At 35.8% G+C, this 25,692-nt stretch overlaps 2 protein-coding genes across 7 annotated transcripts in view; both read right to left on the bottom strand.

The window, feature by feature from the left end:
• The window catches only part of ablim1a (actin binding LIM protein 1a), a 48,083-nt gene extending 42,883 nt beyond the window's left edge, over window positions 1-5,200 (bottom strand). For 5 of the 6 annotated variants that reach the window (XM_089116801.1, XM_089116790.1, XM_089116791.1 and 2 more), the window contains exon 1: window positions 4,794-5,042. In XM_089116801.1, coding sequence (XP_088972927.1) covers window positions 4,794-4,890 — 97 coding nt within the window. In that variant the 5' untranslated portion in view covers window positions 4,891-5,042. The other variant, XM_089116800.1, reaches the window with a different exon arrangement.
• A 3,596-nt stretch (window positions 5,201-8,796) lies between these two features.
• fhip2a (FHF complex subunit HOOK interacting protein 2) lies at window positions 8,797-25,272 on the bottom strand. The gene is made up of 17 exons (XM_039653932.2): window positions 24,938-25,272; window positions 23,290-23,368; window positions 23,041-23,210; window positions 22,060-22,164; window positions 21,857-21,979; window positions 20,707-20,949; window positions 20,314-20,510; window positions 19,049-19,163; window positions 18,832-18,908; window positions 18,508-18,700; window positions 17,143-17,315; window positions 16,168-16,311; window positions 15,981-16,071; window positions 15,444-15,587; window positions 15,036-15,176; window positions 14,683-14,786; window positions 8,797-11,627 (listed from the first exon to the last, which is right to left on the bottom strand). The coding sequence occupies exons 1-17, from the start codon at window positions 24,980-24,982 to the stop codon at window positions 11,516-11,518; spliced, it is 2,256 nt and encodes a 751-aa protein (XP_039509866.2). The 5' UTR covers window positions 24,983-25,272; the 3' UTR covers window positions 8,797-11,515.
• Window positions 25,273-25,692: the final 420 nt, after the last annotated feature.

Below are 25,692 nucleotides of genomic sequence, written 5' to 3'. Positions count from 1 at the left end.
TTTTGTGCTTGCCGGATTTAATGCTCCTACTTCTGTCTCAGGTGAAGACCACAGGTGAACCCCAATCCAGAGTGGACCGTACGCAGTGCCTCGACTCGAATAGCTCCTTTTCCTTCTCCTAAGCGGATCAACCCTGACTCCAACCCCCCCACCCCCGGCAGACAACTAAAAATACCCTGATCTGGATCCCAATCAAGATTGGTCAGCATTTAGACAATTAGCAAGCCTTTTTTTTTTTGACAGTTTGATTCTTTTTTTAGAAACCGCATCCATTATCTATTAATACAATCGAAATGTAATGCACGAGATTAGCTGAAAACAGACACAGATTAGTTATAATCCCACGACCTCCTTTAAATCTTTAATCATGGGATTTTCTAATTCAGCCAAAGAAAAGGCACCGTCAGAAAGATTCAATCTGATGTTACAACGATAAAAAAAAAAAAAAAATATGATTATGGCAGGAATAATCAAAATGTTAATTCTTCATATATGCTCGCGGAGTCTGTAATCTTGAGCAATTCATTTTGTGATATACTATTATTAATATAATAGCAGCTGCTCAGCACAACTCATAAAAAACATTAATCAAACTGTTGTGGTTTAATTAATGTCGTATGGAGATGAAGTTAGAGGTGTAATAACCATTACAAGCTCATAAATCCCACCCAAACCTCTCTATTTGTTCCCTCTGGTAAAATCAATAAATAAATCAATAAATAAAATAAGAGGAAACAAGAAACGGCAGTTATTTATTGTAATAATTTTCTAGAGAATGTATTTAAAATGTCCAGATAAGAATATATGGGATTTTCATTTTATTTATTTTTATTTTTTTTACCTTCATCTAATATGGTAACTACAGATAAATTTCCCATTCCAAACTTCAAATGGGTTTTTTACTTTTGGTTTTATTTTTGGTCTTTCTGCCAATTTTCTGAGTGGTAAGTAAAAAATATTTTCATGATTTGTAATCACAACAATTTTTCTTTTGTCAAATCAAATTAGATAATTTATATAGTTCAGATAACATAATATGTTGAGTTTCTAGTGATTAAATTAATCTCCTTCATTGTATTAACTGTATTAATTTTTCCATTTCAATGAACTTCAAATTTTAAGACAACCAGGTTACTTATTTTTATTTTTTTTTAGTTGAGCCAACAATATTTTTTTACAATGTAGAGTTGGCATCCAGCCAACGGGGGGGGGGGGGGGGGGGGGGGGGGGGGGGAATCGAATAATTAAACAAATTACGTAAATAATAATAATAATAATAATAATAAAAATTTAAAAGAAGAGTAAATCAAATTAATTATATTATGAAATTAAAGGCCTAATGGTAATATAATCATATTAAAATATAATTATAAAAAATTATAAAGTAAATACATTAAAATACATATTAAATAATACACAATGCATCCAGAGCACAAAAGTAATCCATTACATTACTTTTGCATGACTTTTTCTCACCTGGGCTGGCCCTGCTTGTTTTTTTTAATAACAAAACAAACAAAAAAGTAATATTTTGGCAAATATAAAAGCCCTTTTGAATGAGACAATGCTAATTCACGCCTGTACAGTAGAGGGCACAGCTCAAACAAACCTTTCAGATATTGAAGTAATGCATTACTTTGGAAAGGTAATCTGATTACGTAACTTGTAATGTCAAAGAGTGCTTTAGTCGCTGTCACGGACTGACCGAGATAATTTACCAAATGATGACAATGACAAATAGTGGAGAAAAGCACTAACCTACTGGGGCTTTATGAAATTACAGAGTAAAGAATGTGATTTAAGGGACATGTGCTGAGATGCATGAGAGAGACCGTGGCTCAGCAGTTTTTACTTATTAAACACACACAGGCTCTGTTCCAAAACCTATAAAGGTGTATATGCTGCAATATTTTAAGAAAGGTTGTACAGAAAGGTAATTACCTTTCATTTCTAAGATAACTTATTTTGGACAAACTGCTACATCACTTATCCTTTACAGTGAAGGTTATAAGATAATGCAAAAAATCTGGACAGTGATTATATAAATTAATAATAAATATACACTGTAATTTTAACAGTAAATGTAAAAAAAATTGTTTCCTTATATATACGGTAAATAACTAATATATAATGATACATTTAATGTAATTTTACAGTGAAATACTGATAAATTCACAGTTTTTGGAAATTAAAAAGAAGAAGTCATTGTATAATTTACTTCGGAAAAAAATGTAAATTGAATTTCCCACAATTCCCTGCGTGACACTTCACATTTAATGTATTTTAACTGTTTTCTCATAATTTTCTTTTTTTTTTCTAATCTGTTATGCACATTAGGGTTTTATGTTACATTTAATGTTGTTAAATTAATGCTTATTGCATTTTTTTTTTAAATTTCAACATGTTACCATGATGGTGTTTATTGTTTGTGTGAATAAAACTGTGCAGCTTAACTTTTTTTTGTGGAAATTTGGTCAAATTGATCATTTGACTCTCATTACTGCTGTGATTGTTGGCTGTCAGTGTATTATAATTGAACAAAACAGATATTAATACTTCAAAAGGTCAGTAAATAAACATTTTGTCAGATTATGAAATATTTGTTTATATTGCTGCAAAATAAAAAAAAATAAAAAACGGTTAAAAGTCTGTAAAACCTAAAATGTTGTTACCGGTTTTTAACAGGAAAACTCTGGTAACCACAGCTGCCAGTTTTTTCCCGTAAATTTAACAGATTTTTTTTTACAGTGTACACACACAATTTATTTAATAACAACAACAACAAAAAAATAATTAATCTATTTGAAGTTTTCTTTATTTAATATTTCTATTTTCCAATATGTCTATTCCATGGTTGTTGTCGCTGTATTACAGACGCTGATTGAATTTATAACAGACTGAGGCAGATTAGAATTATGCATGTAATCTTTAAACTGTCAAATGTTGAACATCAATTACATGTCAACTGAAAATGAGTTTTTTAAGGGAGGGGTGCAGAGAGATGGCGTGAAAGAGAGAGAGAGAGAGTGAGCGAAAGAGGGATGAACTTCTCATGATCTAACTCTACTTCTGCGTGATAGGGCTTCATGAATAATAGAGCTCTGCTGTCTCCGTTAAATGAAGCTCTCTTCCGATCTCTCTCAAGGCCCTTTCCCACACTGCAAAAAATAATCCTGTAAAAAAAACGGTAAACTACTGGAAGCTGTGGTTGCAAAGCATCATACTGTAAAATACGGTGTGTTACTGTTTTTGAAATGAAAAGCTAAATACTGTATTGTCAGCTACAGTATAAAACTCTAATTTAACAGCTATATGCTCTAACACAAAAACAGTAACACACAGTGTATAGTTACGGTATGATGCTGCCAGTAGTTTACTGTTTTTTTTTTTTTTTTACAGGATTATTTTTTTAGCGCTGAAATCATTCATCCACTGATATCAGTTAATGGGATAGTTCACCAAAAAAAAAATCTAAATTGTCGTCATCATTTACTCACCCTCAAGTTGCTCCAAACCTTTTATTTCTGCTGAACACAAAAAAAAAAAAAATTTTGGTCATAAACCATACAGTTGATGGTCCCCATTATTTTCCACACTGTGGAAGTCAATTGGGTCCATCAACTCTTTGGCTAATCATTTTCTTTAAAATATATTATTTTGTGTCCAGCAGAAGAAGAAATTCAAACAGGTTTGGAACAACTTGAGGGTGAGTAAATGAACAATTTTCATTTTTAGGCGACCCCCTGAAAGGAGTAGTTCACTTTTAAAAAACCTTTTGCTGATAATTTACTCACCCCCATGTCATCCAAGATGTCCATGTCAATCTTTCTTCAGTAGAAAAGAAATTAAGGTTTTTGATGAAAACATTCCAGGATTTTCTCCATATAATGGACTTCAATGGGAACCAAACGGTTCAAGGTCCAAATGACCATTTCAGTGCAGCTTCAAAAGGCTTTAAACGACACCAGAAGATGAATAAGGGTCTTATCTAGCGAAACGATCGGTCATTAAAAAAATAAGTAAAAAAGTGTACGTTTTATAAGCACAAATGCTCGCTTTGCTCTGTTCTGTGATGCGTGTTCGTGACTCTCCTGTTCGAACTCGTTCATCAAAATGAACAAATCTTATTTCGAGTCAAGACCCTTATTCATCGTCTGGAATCGTTTAAAGCTGCACTGAAACTCTCATTTGGACCTTGAACCGTTTGGTTCCCATTGAAGTCCATTATATGGAGAAAATCCTGGAATGTTTTCATCAAAAACCTTAATTTCTTTTCGACTGAAGAAAGAAAGACATGGACATCTTGGATGACAAGGGGGTGAGTAAATTATCAGCAAAAGTTTTTTTTAAAAGTGAACTACTCCTTTAAAGCATCTCCAGTGATATAAAAAGACCACAGTGAATGAATGGGCAGGACATCATGTCCTCTTCATATATGTTTTAGATACAGTACCATCAACGTTATAGTTTTATCATTCAGATTTGTTTTTTGTTGTCTACACACTCGGGACAGACGAGTTTGCAGTGTCTTCTTGTGAAGTGGACCATACAGCAAATTAGCTTAGCACAAACTAACACAAGGTACAGTGGGAATAAATCTCTCTGCTGCAGAGCAAAGCGCCCCAGTTCACCTCGCGGAAACTGATCCAGCTCCAGCGCACACATCAGAGACAACTCCCTCACAAAGCAAAACAATGAACACAAACGAACCAAGCGTAAACACAAAGCCCCCGAGCCTCCTATAGAGATGAACACATATATCACATAGAAGAAGACACTGGGACGGTGCTTACCATCAAGTCCGAAGCAGGAGGTAATTTTTTGGGCGTAGTTGCACAGTCCATCGTAAGGAGGCTGTTTTTGCTGGTGCACAGCACTCTTATCCCCCATCTCTACTGACAAGCATATACACACTCTCACCCTTTCAACCTCACACACTCACAGGACATTCTGAAGCTGCGTCCTTATCAATTATTCACATTCGCACAGGGCCACATGCGCACACAACAGACTCGTTCCCCCTCGCACACACACACACACACACTCACGAAAGTGCTGAGGCGGTGTGTCCTCACTGCATGCGTTCTGGTGTCCGGACCGGGAGGAAGAGGAGGAGGAGACTCAGGTTACCGCGGTACCGGTTGCCAAGGATAGGCCGGTGATGCCGCAGTCTAACAGGTAGAAGTCTGATGTCCTGGTGCAGAGGCAGGGCGGGGCATTTACGGGATGCTGTCGGACAGATGCAAGAACACACACACACATCCAGTATGTTGTTAAAAAACACTCTCCCCAAGTTAGCCTGAATTATTCAGCTAGGTTTGTCAATCACTGTGTCTGATATATGGACGTCAGTTTTTGTCACGGATGATTCAAAATTGTGATTCTGTTTTAATGGGACATTAAGTCATAGTATTTTTGAGAAATCATTATTATGGGGTTTCTCGTTCATTATTAGCAGATATGAAGTCATAACATTATTATAAAATACTACTGTTTAATATACCATTTTTATTTTCTACAGAACCACTTATTTTGTCAGATGGGATGAAAAACAGCTTCCATTGCCTGCAATATAGCAATCAAATGATTTTCTTCTTCTTCCATGACTGATGCTGTAATCTAAGGTGGAAAGTTGACCGTATAATACTATTAACATGGGTCTGTACATTTTTTACTCTCTTCTTTTATTAAGAAAGGATGCATTAAATTGATGAAAAGTGACATTAACCACTTACACTTTGTTACAAAAGATTTCTATTTCAAATAAAATCTGACTTTCTATTCATCAAAAAAATCCTGAAAATAAAAATAATTACAGTTTCCACCAAAAAATTAAGCAGCACAGATGGTTTCAATATTGATAATAATAAGAAATATTTCTTGAGCATATTAGAATGGTATACTGATGGAGTAATGATGCTGACATTCAGATTTGATTTCACAGGAATTAATTACATTTTAAAATAGAAAAGTTATTTTAGATTGGAATAATATTTTAATATTATTGAATAGTTTTTACTGTATTTTTGATCAAATAAATGCAGCCTTGGTGAGCATAAGAGATTTCTTTCAAAAATAAGCTAAGATTACAAAAAAGCTTTGGTTGATTTAAACATTTGTAAAAGTGGGCATCTGTAAACGTACATATTTTGTCACCTTTAATAAAAGTAGTAGTAATATTTGCTGTTTATTTATAAAGCACATATTAATGCCTTATTCTGCATGACCATATTCCAAATCCCTTAATCCTACCCAATACCTAAACTTAACAACCTAACTAACTACTATAAATAAGGAATAAATTAGGAGTTTATTGAGGCTAAAGTTGTAGTTAATAATGACTGCGTTCCCGATACTATAGTGTTAGCATTTAGATTTTTTTACTAAAAAATATACTGATATATCAATAATACTAGAGTTTTTGCAGTCAGGCTCTTTGTCTGTAATATAAGTTTGATTATGGTTTCCCATAGGAGGCGATGCTAAGGAAGTGATTGCTCGGATGTGGGATGGTGGTAAGCTATTTCACTCCTTCACACACTTCACTTGGGAACATGGCCATCACTCAATAACACACTGATATATTGATTTACCTAAGAGAGCAACAGCATTAAAACGACAAAATGCTGATATGTGGGAAACGAAACCACATGGACATTCTGCAAACCTCAGATCCATTAAACACTGCACCATTAATATGTTATTATGTGTATTTAATGGTTAAGTGTTTTCATAACCCAAGTGTCCGTGTAGAAATTGAACCCATGACTTTGGGGTTGGTTGCACAATGCAACAGAAAACAGAGAAAATACAGAGTTACACAGACATGCTAATCCTCATCTAGACAACTTTCTCAGATAATGACCACAAAAAAAAAAAAAAAACTAACACTAATTCACACTATATGCATTTTGTAGCCAAGCCTACACCTTCTGCTTCTACAGCAAGTGTCTTTTAAATAAACGTCCTGTTAGAAATAAACACTTTAGTGAAAAAGTGTGACTAGCCCCTGTCTGCCCTACTCTATCTGAATCTGGCGCCATCTGTTGGTTAACTAAAGAAAGTTTTGTTATTTCTCTCTCTACATTTGAATCCATGAAATTTATTGTTCTTTACATCGTCATAAAGAAAAAAAAAACTTTTCTGACACATAGTCATTAAATTATGCCAGACTTTCATTTCCTTATTAAGTTGCAGCAATTATTGTGCTGTATATTATGGATGAGAAGATGGAAACACTGCATATTAACAACGAGCCTGATAATAAGTGCTTAGTTCACCCAAATTTAGTTCCAAAAATGTGGACGCAAAGTGGCTCCAAAAGACGGGATACATAGGACACCACCCCTCCTGCAGATAAAGTTAGGCTATGTCCCGACTTAACTTACGTGATGCAGAGGGAATCCAGAAAATGGAATTATTCACATTACGCAGATGTCACGTAAAACACGCAAAATAATGGATGGAAAGTAGAACTCTACAATAAATCCAATCGCGCCATGGTCTGTGAATATTCAAGCACAAAAATACATAAAGTGTAAATATATAATATAACCGTACTGTTGTGGTGGTGAGCTGCGCCGCTGTCTACTACATACTCAAGTACGTGTGACTTTCATGTGTTTTCAGCGTCTCACACACTAATTTTTGAGGATTTGAATATATGAACTTTCCAAAGCTGCTATGAGAGAACGTCTAATGAGCATTTTCATAATTTTATTTCTGAAAACCCCTCTGTCATATTTAACGGCTCTGGGCCTACACTTTGAAACACTTTTTTTTTTTTTTTTTTTTTACATTTTTGACCTTCACTAAGTTACAACCCGTCAAAATAAAAGTTATGAGAAATTATGACAGACATAAATTAATACTGTAGACATACAATATAACGTAGCCTACTTAACGACTCAAATAATACATATTATATTTAAATATTATTTAAAGGAATATATTTTCTGTTTCTTTACAGCGCTTCCCCAATCCCCACAAAATAAAAGGAGACCAGTTTAAATTTGTGTAAGGTTGTCATCTCTTGGCAGTTTGGGGTTTTCTGGTGGAAACATTTTCACTGGCCACAGACACAATCTATAGTATTGAGAGTGAAAATTTTGCAGGAATAAAGGTCCAAACTTGGCCCATGGGTCTTCTGCAGCAGCCTGATAGATTTCTAAAAGAGAAAATAAACTGGCCAGCCATTGAGAAGTGAAATTCATACTTTGAACTGACCGAGTTTTTCCAACTTGTAATAGTTAAATACACCAGCTCCACTTCGTTTCTTCAGTCATCACAAACTTCATCCACTGTCATAGTTAAACAAGAGTTCAGAAACATTAGGGCTGCATTTGAAATCACACTCCCCTACCAAAAACAGCATGTGACAAAAATATCTCTATTCACAGTATTAATCAAAGTACCTGGATGACTTACTTTTTGATTGTGAAATGTGCATTCTTCAGTGAAGATGGACAATTTACCATCTCATGTGGCCACAGGACAGGATTTGTGAATGGCAGTGAAGTGACAACTTATGCTGGCAGGTGAGGTCACATGATAATTCATACAACACACTATCATACTATAGAATGTACATTAAGTAATTACTATTTAAAATACGTGCCTACTCAAGAGAGTATGGGATTTCAGAGGCAGCCTAGATTTCTACTGGAACACACACACACACACACAGACACACATCTCATCTGAATCTCCTGAAATGAAATATTAGCAATATGCAACAATCCAAAAAGATTCTATTTAGTCAGAATAAACTGCACAGCAAAACTAATTCAAAACAAATTTGAAGAAAGCAAAATGTTTTAATTGGGACGGAGTGAATGAATTAAAGTAAGCCACAGGACAGAGATCCATGGCTCAGGAGAATCAAGCAACTGAGATCACATGACATTGCATCCCAAAAATGGTAACTTCTTCTAAAAAGTGTCACATTGTGACACCATGGCAGTGACACTCAAATTCAAGAGATTTGTCCTGACACATCTGACATGTGAGCTACATCTGTACAAGAAATGGGAATAAATCCGTCAAGCAGAACAGTGATAGGGTCTAAGCAGATGAATTACATATTTAGAGAGAGAGAGAGATAGAGAAAAGTTTACAGGAGAAAGCCGAGAATCTTTTTTAACCGATGGAATACATTGCTTTACAAGTTTTCTTTTTAAAATAGACCTAATTAAAACAAAGACCCAATTTTTCTAAGGCGTTTAACTCAAAACCAAGCCTGCAGAGGTTATATGCTATAACCGATTACTGCATTTCAAATAAGGCATTACAAATATCACCATAAATAAGCAAAAGCAGAGAGAAAAAAAAGAAAAAACCTGAATGGAGGGGCAGTTAGCGGGGGTGATATGCTTTGCTCTGCTGTGACCTTGCATGCATTTCACACCAGACTTCACTACTGTTATAACTGTACATTTGTATATACACAGTTCAGAACTTGGTATAAAATGTGCATGATCAAGAATAATAATAATAATAAAAAAAATCTTTCTCCGAAACAGACATGCTGCCCCCATATGATGATACATCCTTTGGTTTTTAAAGAAAATACAATTAAAAAGACAGACATTTAGCTTTTCTGCACATGGAAATTGGATAAATAGACACTAATGTGCAATTCTTGAAAACAAATGCAAACCTTGACGTGATGCAGCTTTAAATATACACTTGTATTATGGATGGAAAAATGCAAGGTAACGATCGAGATACATAAATCCGAACCCTGTAAAGATAGTTAAATAAAGTCGCAAAGCCAAGGCAGCCAGCTCTCCAAAAATAACCCTATTTCAAGCTGTGCCCCTTCTTTGCCAAATGTACACCGTGTGCATTAAGCTCAGCACGTCCTTTACAAAGAAGAGAGAGCAGCCAGATGAATAACACTATTGCTGGTAAAATTACACAATGTCACATATTGCAAAAGTATCATTTTAAAGATCCCTTATGAGGAAGCAGATAAACTCTAAAGCAGTTTTAAAATGAATTGTTCACCTTATCATTTGTTCTGAAACATTACATTTCTCACTTTTCCAGTATTATAAAAGTGATCCATATGTTCCAAGCTTTTCAAAATCGTACAATATCTTTATGCCAGAACATATCGCAATTTAAAATTTCCATTCACTGAATTTTTTTTTGACTTAAACCCAAAAATAAAGATTCTGTCATTCATTCTCACCTTCAATGAGTTTCTTTGCTCTGTTGAACACAAAAGGTGATATGTTGAAGAATATCAGTAACCAATACTGGTCCCCATTGACTTCCATACTGTGAAAAAATAAACAAAATAATACTATGGAAGTCAATGGGGTCCATCATATGTCTGGTTATCAACATTTTTCAAAAAATAATCATATTGTATGTTCAACAGAACAAAGAAATTCATACAGGTTTAGAACAACTTGACGTTGAGTAAATGACAGAATTTTTATTTTTGGGTGAACTGTCCCTTTAAGACTTAAACGTTTCCCTCTTATAGTTCACACAAATCTATCGCAATGGCTTCAGACGACTGCACAAGTTACATGAACCGCTTTTATGGTACTTTTTGCGTATATCCTGCACGGAAAACGACGTGATCGAAACAAAAACAATCTTTTGAGTTTTTAGGTGAACTACTCATTTAAAACTATTTTTAAATCAATAATAAATACATGATGGTACAGGGTGAAAGACACAGCTACTGTCTAGCTGGCACCAAGGCACACACACATAACATGTCAAGATAAACAACTTAAACGGTTTGGGAACACTGTCGGGAACGTAAATGATGAACAGCTCTCTGGAAATGCACCAGTTAAAACTGGTTTGAGTGCAAAATGTGCCCAGTCTCAAATCAATCCAGTTCGCATTGCTTCCGGTTCGCTTTAAAAGAAAAGTGCACCGGCCGGAAAGAAAAAGAAAAAGAGAGGATTGGTTTAAAAACGTTGCTCGTTGTCTAGTTCTCCAATTATTTAAAAACACCTAGACTTTGAATCCTGAGTTATTGCAATGTTTCATTACAAATTAACTTGACATTTGTATTCACACTATTTTTCCTTTGAAGAACAGAGAACAGATGACAGTATCTTTGATACTGCAAATGACAAACAATAATCATTAATTAAATATTTCATTAATTTGAATCAAATTTAAGTCAATTCCTTTTTTTTCTACTTTTGAACATAATTTTTTGGCATTACCATTCTTTCGGAAGTTACAGTTTCTTTTCTTTCCATATGAATGCTTCAAAATCCTCTCCCTCCTTCCACATGGGCTGTTCCACGAGAGTCACAATCTCTTTTTGAAACTCTGCTCTTCGGTGCCTTTAAAACAGAACGCTCGGTCATAGTTATGGAAACATCCCAGAGATAACACGAATGAAGCATCCTTGAATGCGAGTCCTGCCGTAGGGAGCAGTCTGCGCCGAGGGATGAGTACAGTTGGGTTTGTCGTTCCTGTGTCATCCACCCCCTTTCGTCTGTTTATTCATCTGTTTGTGTCCGCCGCACAACCAAGATTAGGGGGAAGTGGAGGCGGACGCATGGAACTTCACAAAAGCGATAGCCGCGAGCTCTTTGCAGAATTCCTCCAGAACAATAACCCCCTCGAGCAAAGTCACATGATCAACGCTGTAAGACAAAGATGAACCTCTTTATCACATAAAAACAGAAATACAGTAAAGAAACAAGTCTCTGATCAGGGTGCAAGATAGGGCTAGGCATTGGCACAAATTTCAAAATTCGATTTCGATTCACAAACTTGCGTTTCAATTCATTTCAGATCTCGATTTGATTCAGTATATATACATCAGGTAAAGTACAAGGAAATTTTCTAAAGGGGGGGGGGGAAATCTCTTTGAACTGATACTGGAGACAGGCTAAAAATTATGTTTTAGTGTTCATGAATCAAAAAAAAAAACAGAAAAAAAGGACCAAAAATATAGATTCTTGGGATTTAAGAAGTGATATCAGTTCGTCAAAATGAGAAATCAATATTTTTAACCCAGTGCTACAGTATGATTTGTATATTATAATTATTGGCAAAAGGAATGTTTGGAAATGTAAACTGATATTTCCTACTAACACACTACCGCAAAAGATATAAATAACTGGCTTAAAACCATTTTTTTTTTCAGGTTAAAATGCTAATGTGCCTACGATTTTGCACAGAATTGTATACACTATATATACTGTATATATAAATATTTATATATGCTGGATATAAATGGTACATTAAAAATGATACAATCGGTTTATAAATGGTCTACTTCAATGGTTTAATTTTTTTTTAAAAATCACTTTATGCATTTATGGACATAAATGGTACATTATTAAACCATTGAAGTAGACCATTTATAAACTGATTCTATCATTTTTAATGTACCATTTATGTCCATAAATGCATAAAATGCATAAAGTGATTTTTTTTTAATTAAAAATGATATAATCGGTTTATAAATGGTCTACTTCAATGGTTTAATTTAAAAAAAAATCACTTTGTGCATTTTATGCATTTATGGACATAAATGGTACATTAAAAATGATACAATCAGTTTATAAATGGTCTACTTCAATGGTTTAGTTTTTTTTTAAAAATCACTTTATGCATTTATGGACATAAATGGTACATTATTAAACCATTGAAGTAGACCATTTATAAACTGATTGTATCATTTTTAATGTACCATTTACAGTGCCCTCCACAATTATTGGCACCCCTGTTTAAGATGTGGTCGAGTACTTTTAAAAATTCTCCCTTTTTTTTAAACAACATAGAATCCAAATGCAAAAAAAGAGAAAAATCCAACCTTTTATTTAAGTACATTACTTTGGTGGTAAAAAAAAAAATAAAAATTTAAAAAAATAAAAACTTCAAATCATGTGTCCCACAATTATTGGCACCCCTGATGTTAATACTTTGTACAACCCCCTTTTGCCAACAAGACAGCACTTAATCTCCTCCTATAACATTTCACAAGATTGAAGAACACAGAGAGAGGGATCTTTGACCATTCTTCTTTGCAAAATCTTTCTAGATCATCCAGTATCCTGGGCCCTCTCTTGTGCACTCTCCTCTTTAGCTCACCCCACAGGTTTTCGATTGGATTGAGGTCTGGGGACTGAGATGGCCATGGGAGGACCTTGAGTTTGTGACTGAACCATTTTTGTGTAGATTTTGCCACACGTTTTGGATCATTATCCTGCTGAAAGACCCAATGACGACCCATCTTCAGCTTTCTGGCAGAGGCCATCAGGTTTTTATTTAAAATGTCCTGGTAGTTCAAAGCGTTCATAATGCCATGCACCCTAACAAGGTTCCCAGGGCCTTTGGAAGAGAAACAGGCCCACAGCATCACAGATCCTCCACCATACTTCACGGTGGGCATGAGGTACTTTTCGGCATACACATCTTTTGTTTTACACCAGATCCACTTAGAGTGTTTGTTGCCAAAAAGCTCAATCTTAGTCTCATCCGACCAAAGCACACGATCCCAGATGAAGTCCCAGTGCCGCTTGGCAAACTCCAGACGTTTACGTTTGTCAGTGTTAGTGAGAAAAGGCTTTTTCCTAGCATGCCTCCCAAACATCTTGTTGGCATGTAGAGAGCGTCTGATGGTTGTTTTGGAGATTTTGTGACCCCAAGATGCCACTATTTGATGCAATTCTGTGACAGTGAGCTTAGGACTTTTTTTTACTTTTCTTAGCATCCTCCTCACAGTGCGTTGTGGCAAGATAAACTTGGGACCTCTTTCAGCCTTGTTTGTCACTGTTCCTGTTGTTTTAAACTTCTTAATGATTCCTCTAACTTTAGATATGGGCAATATAAGGTGAGTGGCTATTTTCTTGTAGCCATTGCCTGACTTATAAAGGTCATCACACATCTGCCTTACTTGAATGGTGTGTTCTCTTGTCTTTGCCATGTTGACAAATGGGTAAGAGAATTAGGCCTCTGTGTCATGTCATATTTATACCCCAGGGAAATAGGAAGTCATGAATTACTAATTAAAAGTTCCTAGATATCCTGACCAACATTAGCAACTACAGAAAATATATATTTTTTTTTAAAATCAATTACATTTTTCAGCGGAATTGTTAGGGGTGCCAATAATTGTGGGACACAGGATTTGAAGTTTTTATTTTTCTAAATTTTTACATTTTTTTTTACCACCAAAGTAATGTACTTAAATAAAAGGTTGTTTAAAAAAATGTTGTTTAAAAAAAAGGGAGAATTTTTAAAAGTCCTCAACCACATCTTAAACAGGGGTGCCAATAATTGTGGAGGGCACTGTATGTCCATAAATGCATAAAGTGATTTTTTTTTTAAATTAAACCATTGAAGTAGACCATTTATAAACCGATTGTATCATTTTTAATGTACCATTTATGTCCATAAATGCATAAAATGCATAAAGTGATTTTTTTTTTAAATTAAAAATGATACAATCAGTTTATAAACGGTCTACTTCAATGGTTTAATTTTTAAAAAAAATCACTTTATGCATTTATGGACATAAATGGTACATTAAAAATGACACAATCGGTTTATAAATGGTCTACTTCAATGGTTTAACTAAAAAAAATTTAAAAAATCACTTTATGCATTTAATGTATTTATGTTGGAAAATCTCATCTTTGCTCATGATTTTTGCGCAATTAGACATAGATAAATACATCCAAGCCTTACCTCATGCCCTCTGGCTCTAGTCCCAGCAGTCTCTTCCTCACCAGGAGGAGTTTAGGGGTGAACTCAGGGATGCGGTGAGTTCGCAACATCAGATCGCCAACCACCTGATCAAACCATCAACACAAACAGTGGGTTAAACAGTCTTTAAGGAGTCTACATATTAAAAATAATAATAATTGAACACTTATCCAGTCATTCAAACTATCCAACAAAAATGGCATTCATATAGCGCTACACTAAATTACACATACAGTCTAACAGACTTGGAGACTGCAGAGCTGGGATCATTTTGATTGCTAATTTGCCACTGATTGTTTAAAATAGGGACTCAGTGTGTAGAACAGTATATGTACCCTGACGATGACCGAGAAGAGAGACCTGCAGCCCGGCGCCAGGTTAATGTACGGGTCCAGCAGGAACTCATGAAGATGAGCGTGAGGCAGCAGAGACAGCTTAGACAACACAGACGTCACCTGCAGGTTTACATCATACGGCTGGATGGAGACAGGGGAACAAAGATAGACATCCAAAGATCGTTTTAATAAAAATGCATCATTTTACAAATGTATTATCCATGTAAAGAGAGTGAATGAGCAATCTAAAAATGACAAACACCATTTAAGTGTAATAGAAGCACTATATTTGAAGTCTTCTGAAGCAATATGAATGTATCTAGATTTGGGTTATAGTCCACAAGTCGTATGTTCAACTTTTGTGGTGTTTTTGTCACGATGAGAGCCATCACACATCAGTTCACATACCTGATCGAGGATTCGCCCCATTCTGTCAAACAACACTTTGAGGAAGTGTCCTTCGAAAAAAGGACTGTCCAGATTACACTTCTCAAAGGGTTTTGGACTGCTGCGCCAGTCCCACTTCTGACAAACTCCACAATAGTCCCGAAACTGTCATCATGCAACCAAATATGATGATAATCACTCCAACGGTTGTGTCAATGTTAGTATTTTGCACTGCATGCTCATTTTTATAGGGCCGTAGAGACTCGGTGTTACACATTTTATTCTATAATTTATTATTATAAATCTTATAATAAATGTAATGCACTTTTTTTCTTTTATTTATTTAAAACTAAAAATTATTCATATAGCACCTTTCAGGCAAAGTTCTTCACACGGTCAAAACATTAGTCAAATATCAAACAAATACATCGAACATAAGAGGAAATAATCAAATACAACGTCTTAAAACGGTCAAATAAACCCATAAATGAATAAAACAAACTCAATAAAACTATGGAATAAATTGAATATTCACCATTTATTTTATTTCTTCCTTACCTGTCTGTGTGCATCTCTCAAGTAGGTGTCATAGCCTGTGCCCTCAACCTGATTGGACGATTTGGCCTCATCAGGGACCAAACACAGGAAGCTACAGGGGGAGAACGCACAATTAGTATATGGGAAGTTAATATTTATCACAAAATTATGAATATGGCAAATCACAACAGAGGGTATCCTGCGCTACCTGTTAACTATTTTGTGAACCTCCGTCTTCCCATCAGGCTTTGCATGTTCTGTGCTTGGTGGCGGAGAGCAGCTTAACCAATCAGGGCTAGAGATTCTGTTATCAGGTGAAAGATCTGAGAACAGCGGGTCTTCTTCCAGATCTCTGGGGAAACAATTCAAATCAATGTAATTTGACTATTACATGTATACTACATTTAAAAGAGATGACCCAAGAACAGAAAACAAGGAACGGTAGTATAAAGCATCACTGCAGCGAGATTTTTAAAGGAACAAATATGGATAATTAGAATGAATGATTATGGATTTAAGTCGGCCACATTTTTGATTACTCAGACCCATTACTTAAAATGCCTCATGAACGGCTTACGACCAATAATATTTGGTTTAAGAATTGTTTATTCAGATCCTTCTTACGAATAAATGCATCTATTTATTGTACATTGTCTTGCTGTTATCAGTGTTTTATAAGTTCAATAAGCAACATTCCTCTGCACTTTGTGATTCAGCACAGTATCTGAATCAGTTTAATTGTATTAATGAGTGTCCATTTGTTTAACAAAGGAATGAAATGTTGTATGAGGCATTTATTTAAAGTTGGTGTGTGTTATTTGTCTGTTGTCAAACAGGTTTCCCAAACAGGCAGTGCTGTCCAAAATGAAATGCATTGGTTGTGAAAATGTTGCACTTCAAGCTAAAACAAACTTTTTTTTTATTGCCACAGATACTGACCCAGTGTTTCACTTTTTCAGGGGAAGTCACTCTAAATTATAACGTTTTTTTTTTTTAACATACACAATTAGTATCATTACACAGCCACCTATCCAAACACATCTCAAAAATATTACTTTGGTTGACTTGCATTTAAGTTTTATTCATTCACAAATTGCAGTGCATTTTTGATGTTGCATGTTCTAGAAGCATGCATGCGTATCGATCAGAATGATCTGGAAGCAGTGGAGACAGCAGCTCTTACACGGCGTCATGTGGTTGGCCGTTCTCCATGTGCTCGCGCTCCTCTCGTTCCTCCGGCTGTTTGTTCTCCATGTAGTTGCGCTCTTCCAAGCAGCGCAGCACCAGGTTCTGCAAAATGTGCTGACATGGTTTCTGCAGCAGATGCTCAAAGAGCCGTAGAGTCATGATGCTTATCTAGAAGCAGACACAGAACTTCATGAATATAAACCTTAAGAATTGCTGCAGTAAATCTAGAATGCATTAACATCCCTTGACGGAGTACCACTTCTTGTTTTAATTTATAGTGCCGACACTCGTCTTTTATTCTAAATGTAGATCGCAGTACAATTAACATATGAAGAGTTCAGATGCAAAAGCCTCTAAATGCCATTTGAAATTTTCATCTTTAATGATGATTTTTATCAAATTTGTATATTTAAGTTCAGTAATTTCACTTAAATAACAATTAATAGGTAATTATCATTGCCATTTAAGTGACATTACTGAACTTAAATATACAAGTTTGATAAAAATCATCATTAAAGAAGAAAATTTCAAATGGCATTTAGAGGCTTTTGCATCTGAACTCTTCATATGGAACCACAGAAGCTTTGCTAAATCAGGGGTTCACAACTTTTTCCATCAGCTCTAAACCTCTAAAATATATTTCTCATACTTTTTGAACGAACATGTCCAAGACTTCACTGTAGAAATTCATATTTCCAGTTTTTTCTTTAAGATTTCACAACTTTCCATGATTTTTGCAGTTCTGGACATCCAAATTGGTAGGAACTTGATTTAGAATTGAAGAGGCATACGAACCATTCAGTAAATAAAGGATGCACTGATATGAAAATGTTGGCAGATAACCGATAATTCTTTCTACTTGAAAGCCGATATATTAGCCGATAAATTTAAATCCAAATTTTTAGATAATTTTTGAGAGCTAATTACAAAAACACAAGTCACACTTCTAAAATCCATGTCCCAAGCACACAATTATAATGTTCTCATTATCATTTTATATAGTCAGCGTATTAACTGTATTTTCCTTTTTTGAAGTGATTCCAATCATATTTCAAGCAGTTCAAACCATCATGTTAACAGTGCACATCTGAAGAGTAAATAATCCATTGTTTATCGACTTAATAATTTTCTTATTAGGCCGATAACGGAAAAATGATAAATTAACATTTACCGGCCGATACCGACATGGTGGACGATAAATTGCGCATCCCTAAAATAAATAAAAGCCAGTATATTGTATATTCATTATGTTGTATGTTAATGTTTGACCTAGCCTTTAGGGGCTCACAAAACCTTTAGATCATCTGGTCAAAGATGGATAAAATGCATGGATTAATGCAGTCATGGTAGCCAGGGTTACCTCATCTGACAAGTGGTCACAATGTTCTATGAGTCTGTGTCTCAGGGGATGCTGGGTAATGCCAGCTAGTGTCTCTGGCCCCGTTCCCTCTCCCAACAGGAAGTAAATGGTCTCCTGAAGTAGGGCTTCTGACGTCACCTGTCTGATGATCCTGTTTAACAGGGCCGTGGAAGTCAGAATTCCAACCTCTGAGCTGGAATGAGACAAAAATGAAAAGAACGAGAAAGCGTGAGAAAGAAAACTCATATTTCCTGTTCAATTCGTAGCTTTGGGGTGGAGGTGTGTAATTTCAAAGTCTGTGAGACTTTTTGCTTACATACGTACGTTTGCATGAGCTGAGGCTCCATTACTGTAACAAAGAAGCGCTCTCTCACGGTCCGGGCCAGAACTGCAGCAGCCGTCTAACGTTACAGCGGAGCAAAACACACTTCAATATGTGAATTGATATGGATAAAAATGTTTAATTATGTCTTTTCTAGACAGATTTTAAGCATGATTCAGTATGTACCCATCTTGTGTTTTTTGATTAAATTGTTTTTACCTTCTGAGCCTCTTTGATGAGCTGATCACAATAGTCCAGCCATGACAGGAAGGAAATAAGGGCACGTTTGCCCACAAAAGCAGCAGCATCCTCCTTTAGATTATACACATCCAGCCTACAAATACACACACCCTCAATAAACATTCAAAACCGTTTCACGTATCTCTGGGCAATGTTCACAATATATTTGTGATGATTTTGCTAGTAATAAAAATGTATCATAAATATTGCGTTTTTATTTAATGTATACAAATATAGAAAATAAACAATATTTTGTATTTAGATCAAATATTATGTATACTATTATATTGCACATGGATTCCAATTGTAATAGTAGTAGTAGTGTAGATACAAAAAATACTGGAGTTTAGAAACCAGTGAAAACATTTTGATTAGATATGATTTAATACTTAAAGGAGTAGTTCACTTAAAAAACTTTTGCTGATAATTTACTCACCCCCATGTCATCCAAGATGTCCATGTCATTCTTTCTTCAGTCAAAAAGAAATTAAGGTTCCAGGATTTTTCTCCATATAATGCACTTCAGTGGGAACCAAACGGTTCAAGGTCCAAAAGACACTTTCAGTGCAAACTGTTCAGAGGGCTTTAAACGATTCCAGACGATGAGTAAGGGTCTTATCCAGCGAAACGATCGCTCATTTAATAAATAAATAACAAAATTTAAGTTTTATGAGCTCAAATGCTCGACTTGCTCTGTTCTGTGATGCACGTTTGTGACTCTCCAGTTCGAACTCGTTCATCAAAATGAACGAATCTTTTTCCGAGTCATTTGGTTCATTCAACGAACGAAACGAACAAATTGACTTGGAAAAAGACTTGTTCATTTTGATGAACGAGTTCGAACTGGAGAGTCACAAACGTGCATCACAGAACAGAGCATTCGAGTCGAGCATTTGAGCTTATAAAACTTAGACTTTGTTATTTATTTTTTAAATGATGCTAAGACCCTTATTTATCATCTGGAATCGTTTAAAGCCCTTTGAACAGTTTGCAGTTTGTACTGAAAGTGTCATTTGGACCTTGAACCGTTTGGTTCCCACTGAAGTGCATTATATGGAGAAAAATCCTGGAATGTTTTCATCACAAACCTTAATTTCTTTTCGACTGAAGAAAGAAAGACATGGACATCTTGGATGACATGGGGGTGTGTAAATTATCAGCAAAAGTTTTTTTCAAAAGTGAACTACTCCTTTAAACTTTGTTACCAGCGAATGTTTTGCAAGTGTTGGCAATATAATATGTACCCCCAGTTTACTGACTCCACGGTTTCAATATCTAGAGGGTCCATGGACTGGGGAAGGGCCCGGTAGAACTGTGCCAGCCGGTCCGTGAGGAGTTGACTGAGTTCAGTGTTCTCTGTGAGGCATTGGGCTGCAGCTGGTTCAGGCAAACTGACTATCAGCATGAGACCTTCACATGCCTTCACCACAATACGCCCATCCTGAGAAAAAGAGAAAAGATCCGTTAACACGCATACAATCAAATTCATCAGGGGTGCGTTTCCCAAAAGCATCGTTAGCCAACTATGGTCGCAAGTTGGCGCTATTTCCATTGAATTTGCGACCATAGTTGGCTAACGATGCTTTCGGGAAACGCACCCCAGGATGGCGAGTTTAGAGACAGGGAGAAGCACTTACTGGACTCTTAGTGAGGTTAAGCAGGGAGCTGACTAGGTTGTAGTTGTCGTTGTTTGGCAGTGTAGTGTGGACTGAGGACGGACTTGATTCCCCTGGGCTTGTGGCTTGACCTGCTCCGTCTTCCTGTGCGGATGTGACCAGACTGGGATTTGAGTTTTTATTCTGTCCTGTATCTGGAGAAGATGGATCTTTCACCAAATCAGCTCCAACACCTTTGGCAGCACCCAACTTTTTATTCTTATTCTGCAGAAACACATGGAGAAGTTCAAATGTTAGATATAGCCACGTGTGTCGGAAGAGCGTCTTAAAGGGTTAATTCACCCAAAAATGAAAATTCTGTCAGTATTTACTCACCCTCATGTTGTTCCAACCCCGTAAGACCTTCGTTCATCTTCGGAACACAAATTAAGATATTTAAGATATTAAGATCGCTCCTGCATACAGTCCATAGGCTTCTTGAGGGACTGGCTCTTGCTGTCCCCGAAAAGTCATTAAAGACATCGTTAAAATAGTCCAAGTGACAACAGGGGCTCAATCTTAACTTTATCAAACGACGAGAACACTTTTGTGCGCAAAAAAACAACAAAAATAACGACTTTATTTCAACTATTCGTTTATTTCTCCCTCTGCGCGAGTCAGGTTACTAGTTTAATAGCGTAAGCTTCTGTTATTGTACGTCACACGCATCACACACACATGACCAGCGTCGGCCAATAGTGAGCCTACGTGTGACGTAGCTCTACGCAATCACACTACGTTAACTGACTTACAGGCTCATGGAGAAGGAAGTGAATAGTTGAAATAAAGTCGTTATTTTTGTTGTTTTTTTGCGCACAAAAGTGTTCTCGTCGTTTGATAAACTTAAGATTGAGCCCCTGTAGTCACTTGGACTATTTTAACGATGTCTTTAATGACTTTTCGAGGACAGCAAGAGCCAGTCCCTCAAGAAGCCTATGGACTGTATGCAGGAGCGATCTTAATATCTTAAATATCTTAATTTGTGTTCCGAAGATGAACGAAGGTCTTACGGGGTTGGAACAACATGAGGGTGAGTAAATACTGACAGAATTTTCATTTTTGGGTGAACTAACCCTTTAATATATGCTGCTTACACAGACAGAGAATCCTACACACATCCAACAACACTCACTTCCAGGAAAAAGTTGACGAGGTATGGGTCCTGCTTGAGTTTGGCACAGACGGTACACAGAAACTGGATCTCTTCGTTCTCTGTAGGAGCAGCTAGAACCTCCCCGCAAAGGCGGACCATTTTCTGAGGATACATCATGGATGGTCGGTTTGGATGAAGGGATTTTTCTGTGTTTAAAGTGTGAAGACAGTAATTCTTATCACCTGTACAGGTCTGTGCACGTTGATGTGAGGGAGGAGTGGTTGCCGAATTCGCCCCAACAGTTTGGTGTAGAAACTCAAAACCTGCTGTTTCATTCCAGGAGGGCACTAAGGAAGAGCGCACACACACAAAAAGACAGTTGCTTTACTTGTACTTTGATCAAGATCAAATAATCACAGGTATTAAAATAGTAACTAACTTAACTTAAACTACCGTTCAAAAGTTTGGGTTCTTTTTTAATGTTTGAAGGCAGTTTCTTACACTCATTAAGAAGACTGCATTTATTTGGTCAAAAAACAGTACGATTGTGAAATAGTAATACTATTTAAATTAAATCGAATGTTTTATTCCTGTAATGTATGACTGTGATGCAAAGCTGAATTTTCAGCATCATTACTTCAGTCTTAAGTGTCACATGATCCTTCAGAAATCATTCTAATATGATGATTTGCTGCTCAAGAAACATTTCTTATTATCAATGTTGAAAACAGTTGCGCTGCTTAATACTTTTGCGAAAAATCTTTTGAAACATAATCTTTTGAATAATTGAATGCATCCTTGTTGAATAAAAGGAATAATAACTTGCTTGCTTTCAAAAGAAAAAAAAATAGTGAATCAACCCAAACTTAGCGGTACTATAGTGCGTGTCAAAACATTAATCATTAGATATACAGTCTCTCTTACTAAACATGACTCAGTAAATGAGCAGGTCTCAACTGGCCACACATAATTTTTACTCTTTGCTTTCTTCCCAAATTTAGTGATCTGGCTGCAATTTTAGGCACTATAAGCAGTTCTGGCATAATTATGCTAATGAGAAACTCTCCTGAAACGAACTGATGAGTGTCTGAGCATTACAAATCTGTCACTGAGCCTTATTCTAAACATAAAAACATTCCTAATATTTAGTCATAATTTTAAAACTTTGATTATGCTAATGACCGAAACCAGTGAAAAGCACTACTTTTAACTAAAGCACTGACATCTGCTTTGCCTAGTGTGTAGAGCGTCTCCAGGATCTTGTGGTGGAGAAGATACTCCATACAGGGTCCCGTCTCTCCCGACTCTCTCTCCCTCTCCTCCTGGGTCAGGATATCCAGCATCTGCTCCAGATGGGAGGGAATGTTGGTGTCTGTCACTGGGGCTTTGTCATCTACAAAACATGAACAGAAGATGATGTGTGGTTATCTGGTAATAAAGTACATTGACTATCACTGCAGGTGATCTCTTACCTGAGGTTTCTATGTAATAATGTGTGATAGCCTTCCAATGATAGACAAAGTCCTCTTGCAATGGCAGTGAGGGCGCAAGCTGAAAAATAAAACAAACTATGATAAAAATAAAATGCCTACTTCTTCTTTCTATATGATTATGCACTTTACAGCAACATAACGAATGTATATAACATATTAGACCATTACAATCCAAAAGTATTTGGACACTTAAGTTAAAAACAAAAATCATCTGTCCTCGGCAAACAAAGAAAGAAAATGCATGTGCAACTGTATAATGGATATGTTCATTAGCTCTTAAAGTGACAGCAGCCTAATAAACCTGTTGTGGTCAAATAATGATAGTCAAACAACAAATGACAAAGGAAAATCACTCACTGATCTTGACCGAATAACTTAAGGAGCTTTAATAAGGATTACTCTATATTTAATGTGTACACTGTACAATAAGACTACGCAGTGTTATTTTACATTTGATTATTCATTGTTTTTGTTGTTGTAAGCTATTCCTTATCTGAATATCACCATTAGATATTCAGATACCTTCAGTACACCTTCCTGAAAAACTTAAAACACTGTTAAACACTTGTTCTTGCATTGCTTTGCTGACTATTTACTTGTCTTGAGTAATTATTTTGAGGACCTTTTTCTTACATTAGATAACCCAGTATACATTTTTGCTGAAGTATTGACGATTGTGACATTTCACTAAAATGAGACGTTGATCATATTGCCAACCAAAAATTGTGTTAAATAGTTGAGATTTCCATATTGACCAAAAAGAATTGTGATTATATATCTATTGTTTAAAACTTTTGTAAAAAACAAAAACAAATTGCATGTAAACAGGGTTTGAGCTATCCTATTTTAAAATAAGTGCTAATTCATTGACATTTTGTCATTATTTTAATTTTATATTTTAATGTATTGAATGAAATTCAAAAAGAAATTGTGAATGTGAATTAAATAAGTGTTTAAATGCTTTTTATGTATGTACATTGTAACTTAAAACAAAACGGCTGTCACTATGACACGCGTACGAATCAAAACTAATGTACGACTGTCTTAATATTATTTTATTACACACACATTTAGATACTACCATATAAAAATGTTAAGAAAGAATCGTAAATTAGTTTGATTCGTACGCGTGTCCTAGTAACAGCCGTTTTGTTTACATCCTGCAAATGAGCCGCTAGCATGCTAACTGGCTATCACGGGTACATCTACTGTACATGTCACATTATACAGGCAATATCTCTCCTAAAATGTGATAACTACTACTTTGCATTGATTAAAATCCCAAGAGGCTCGCGTACACGAAGACCTTTAACCGAACAATCCACGAATTGCGCAAGATTTAGCACAGCTGCTAAAATACACAGCAAACAAAGGCTTAAAATGGCCAGAACAACATTAAAAACGCAACAAACCACAATCGAGCGGATACAGACCCCGAAACACGCATGGTGAGATTGTTAAAATCGTTTCAGAAGTTTTGTCTGTCATGTGTTATTTAGCACTACATAAGCTGTTAGCTAGCAGGCCTTCAGCACATCAACACTGACCGACTCTCACTTTGCCATTTCTCATTTCCCTAGTAAAGCAGTCATTTAAATGTGGTCAGATAAGTTTTAGAAGCTCTCACCGCCTCGACGGCATGCTGCAGGATGGAGGTAAATTTGGAGAACATGTTGTTTTTGGACTGGAGGAATTTTCTGGAGATCTCCTCTCTCTTCCCTCCTTTGCTACTCCTGCTACGGTGATCCAGATTGAACACTTACACTAAAACACACTGGACTACATATATACCGATAACGCGATAGTGTGTGTTTACATGTCAACACACACTGTAACGTAGGTGAAGAAAATCAAGCACAGCTGCAATTAGAGAATATGTAGGTTTGTCTTTTTAAGGCCACGGTGGCACTTTCATTGCGCTCGAAGCATAGGCTCGAAGAAACGCAGAATCTGAGATCACTCTGAGATCTGCTAACGCACATCAGACACCGGCAAAACTGAAATTAAGAAAAAAGAAAAATGATCAGCCGATATTCAATTAAATCTTTTACTGACACTGTATTTTATTTGGTGTTTTCAAAGCTTTGTGATATTTCAAAAAAGCTAAAAACAAATAAAAACTGACAGGACCGATATGAAAGCCGATCAAGGCATTGCACAGTTCTCTAAAATATCACATACATTTCAAAATTGTGTATTTTGTTGTTATAATAATAATAATAATAATAATGATAATAATAATAATCATCGTCAAGAGGATAAAATAAAATCAAAAGGACTCTTATTGTAAAATCAAAGACTCATACTTTTGCACTTTCTGTAAATCATAGACTAGATTATTATTATTATTAATAATAATAATTAAAGGCTTGCTTCAAACAA

This window comes from Pimephales promelas, chromosome 11 (genome assembly GCF_988280905.1).
Source record: "Pimephales promelas chromosome 11, fPimPro1.hap1.1, whole genome shotgun sequence".
Classification (NCBI taxonomy): Eukaryota; Metazoa; Chordata; class Actinopteri; order Cypriniformes; family Leuciscidae; genus Pimephales; species Pimephales promelas.
This window is presented reverse-complemented; position numbering and strand designations above follow the sequence as displayed.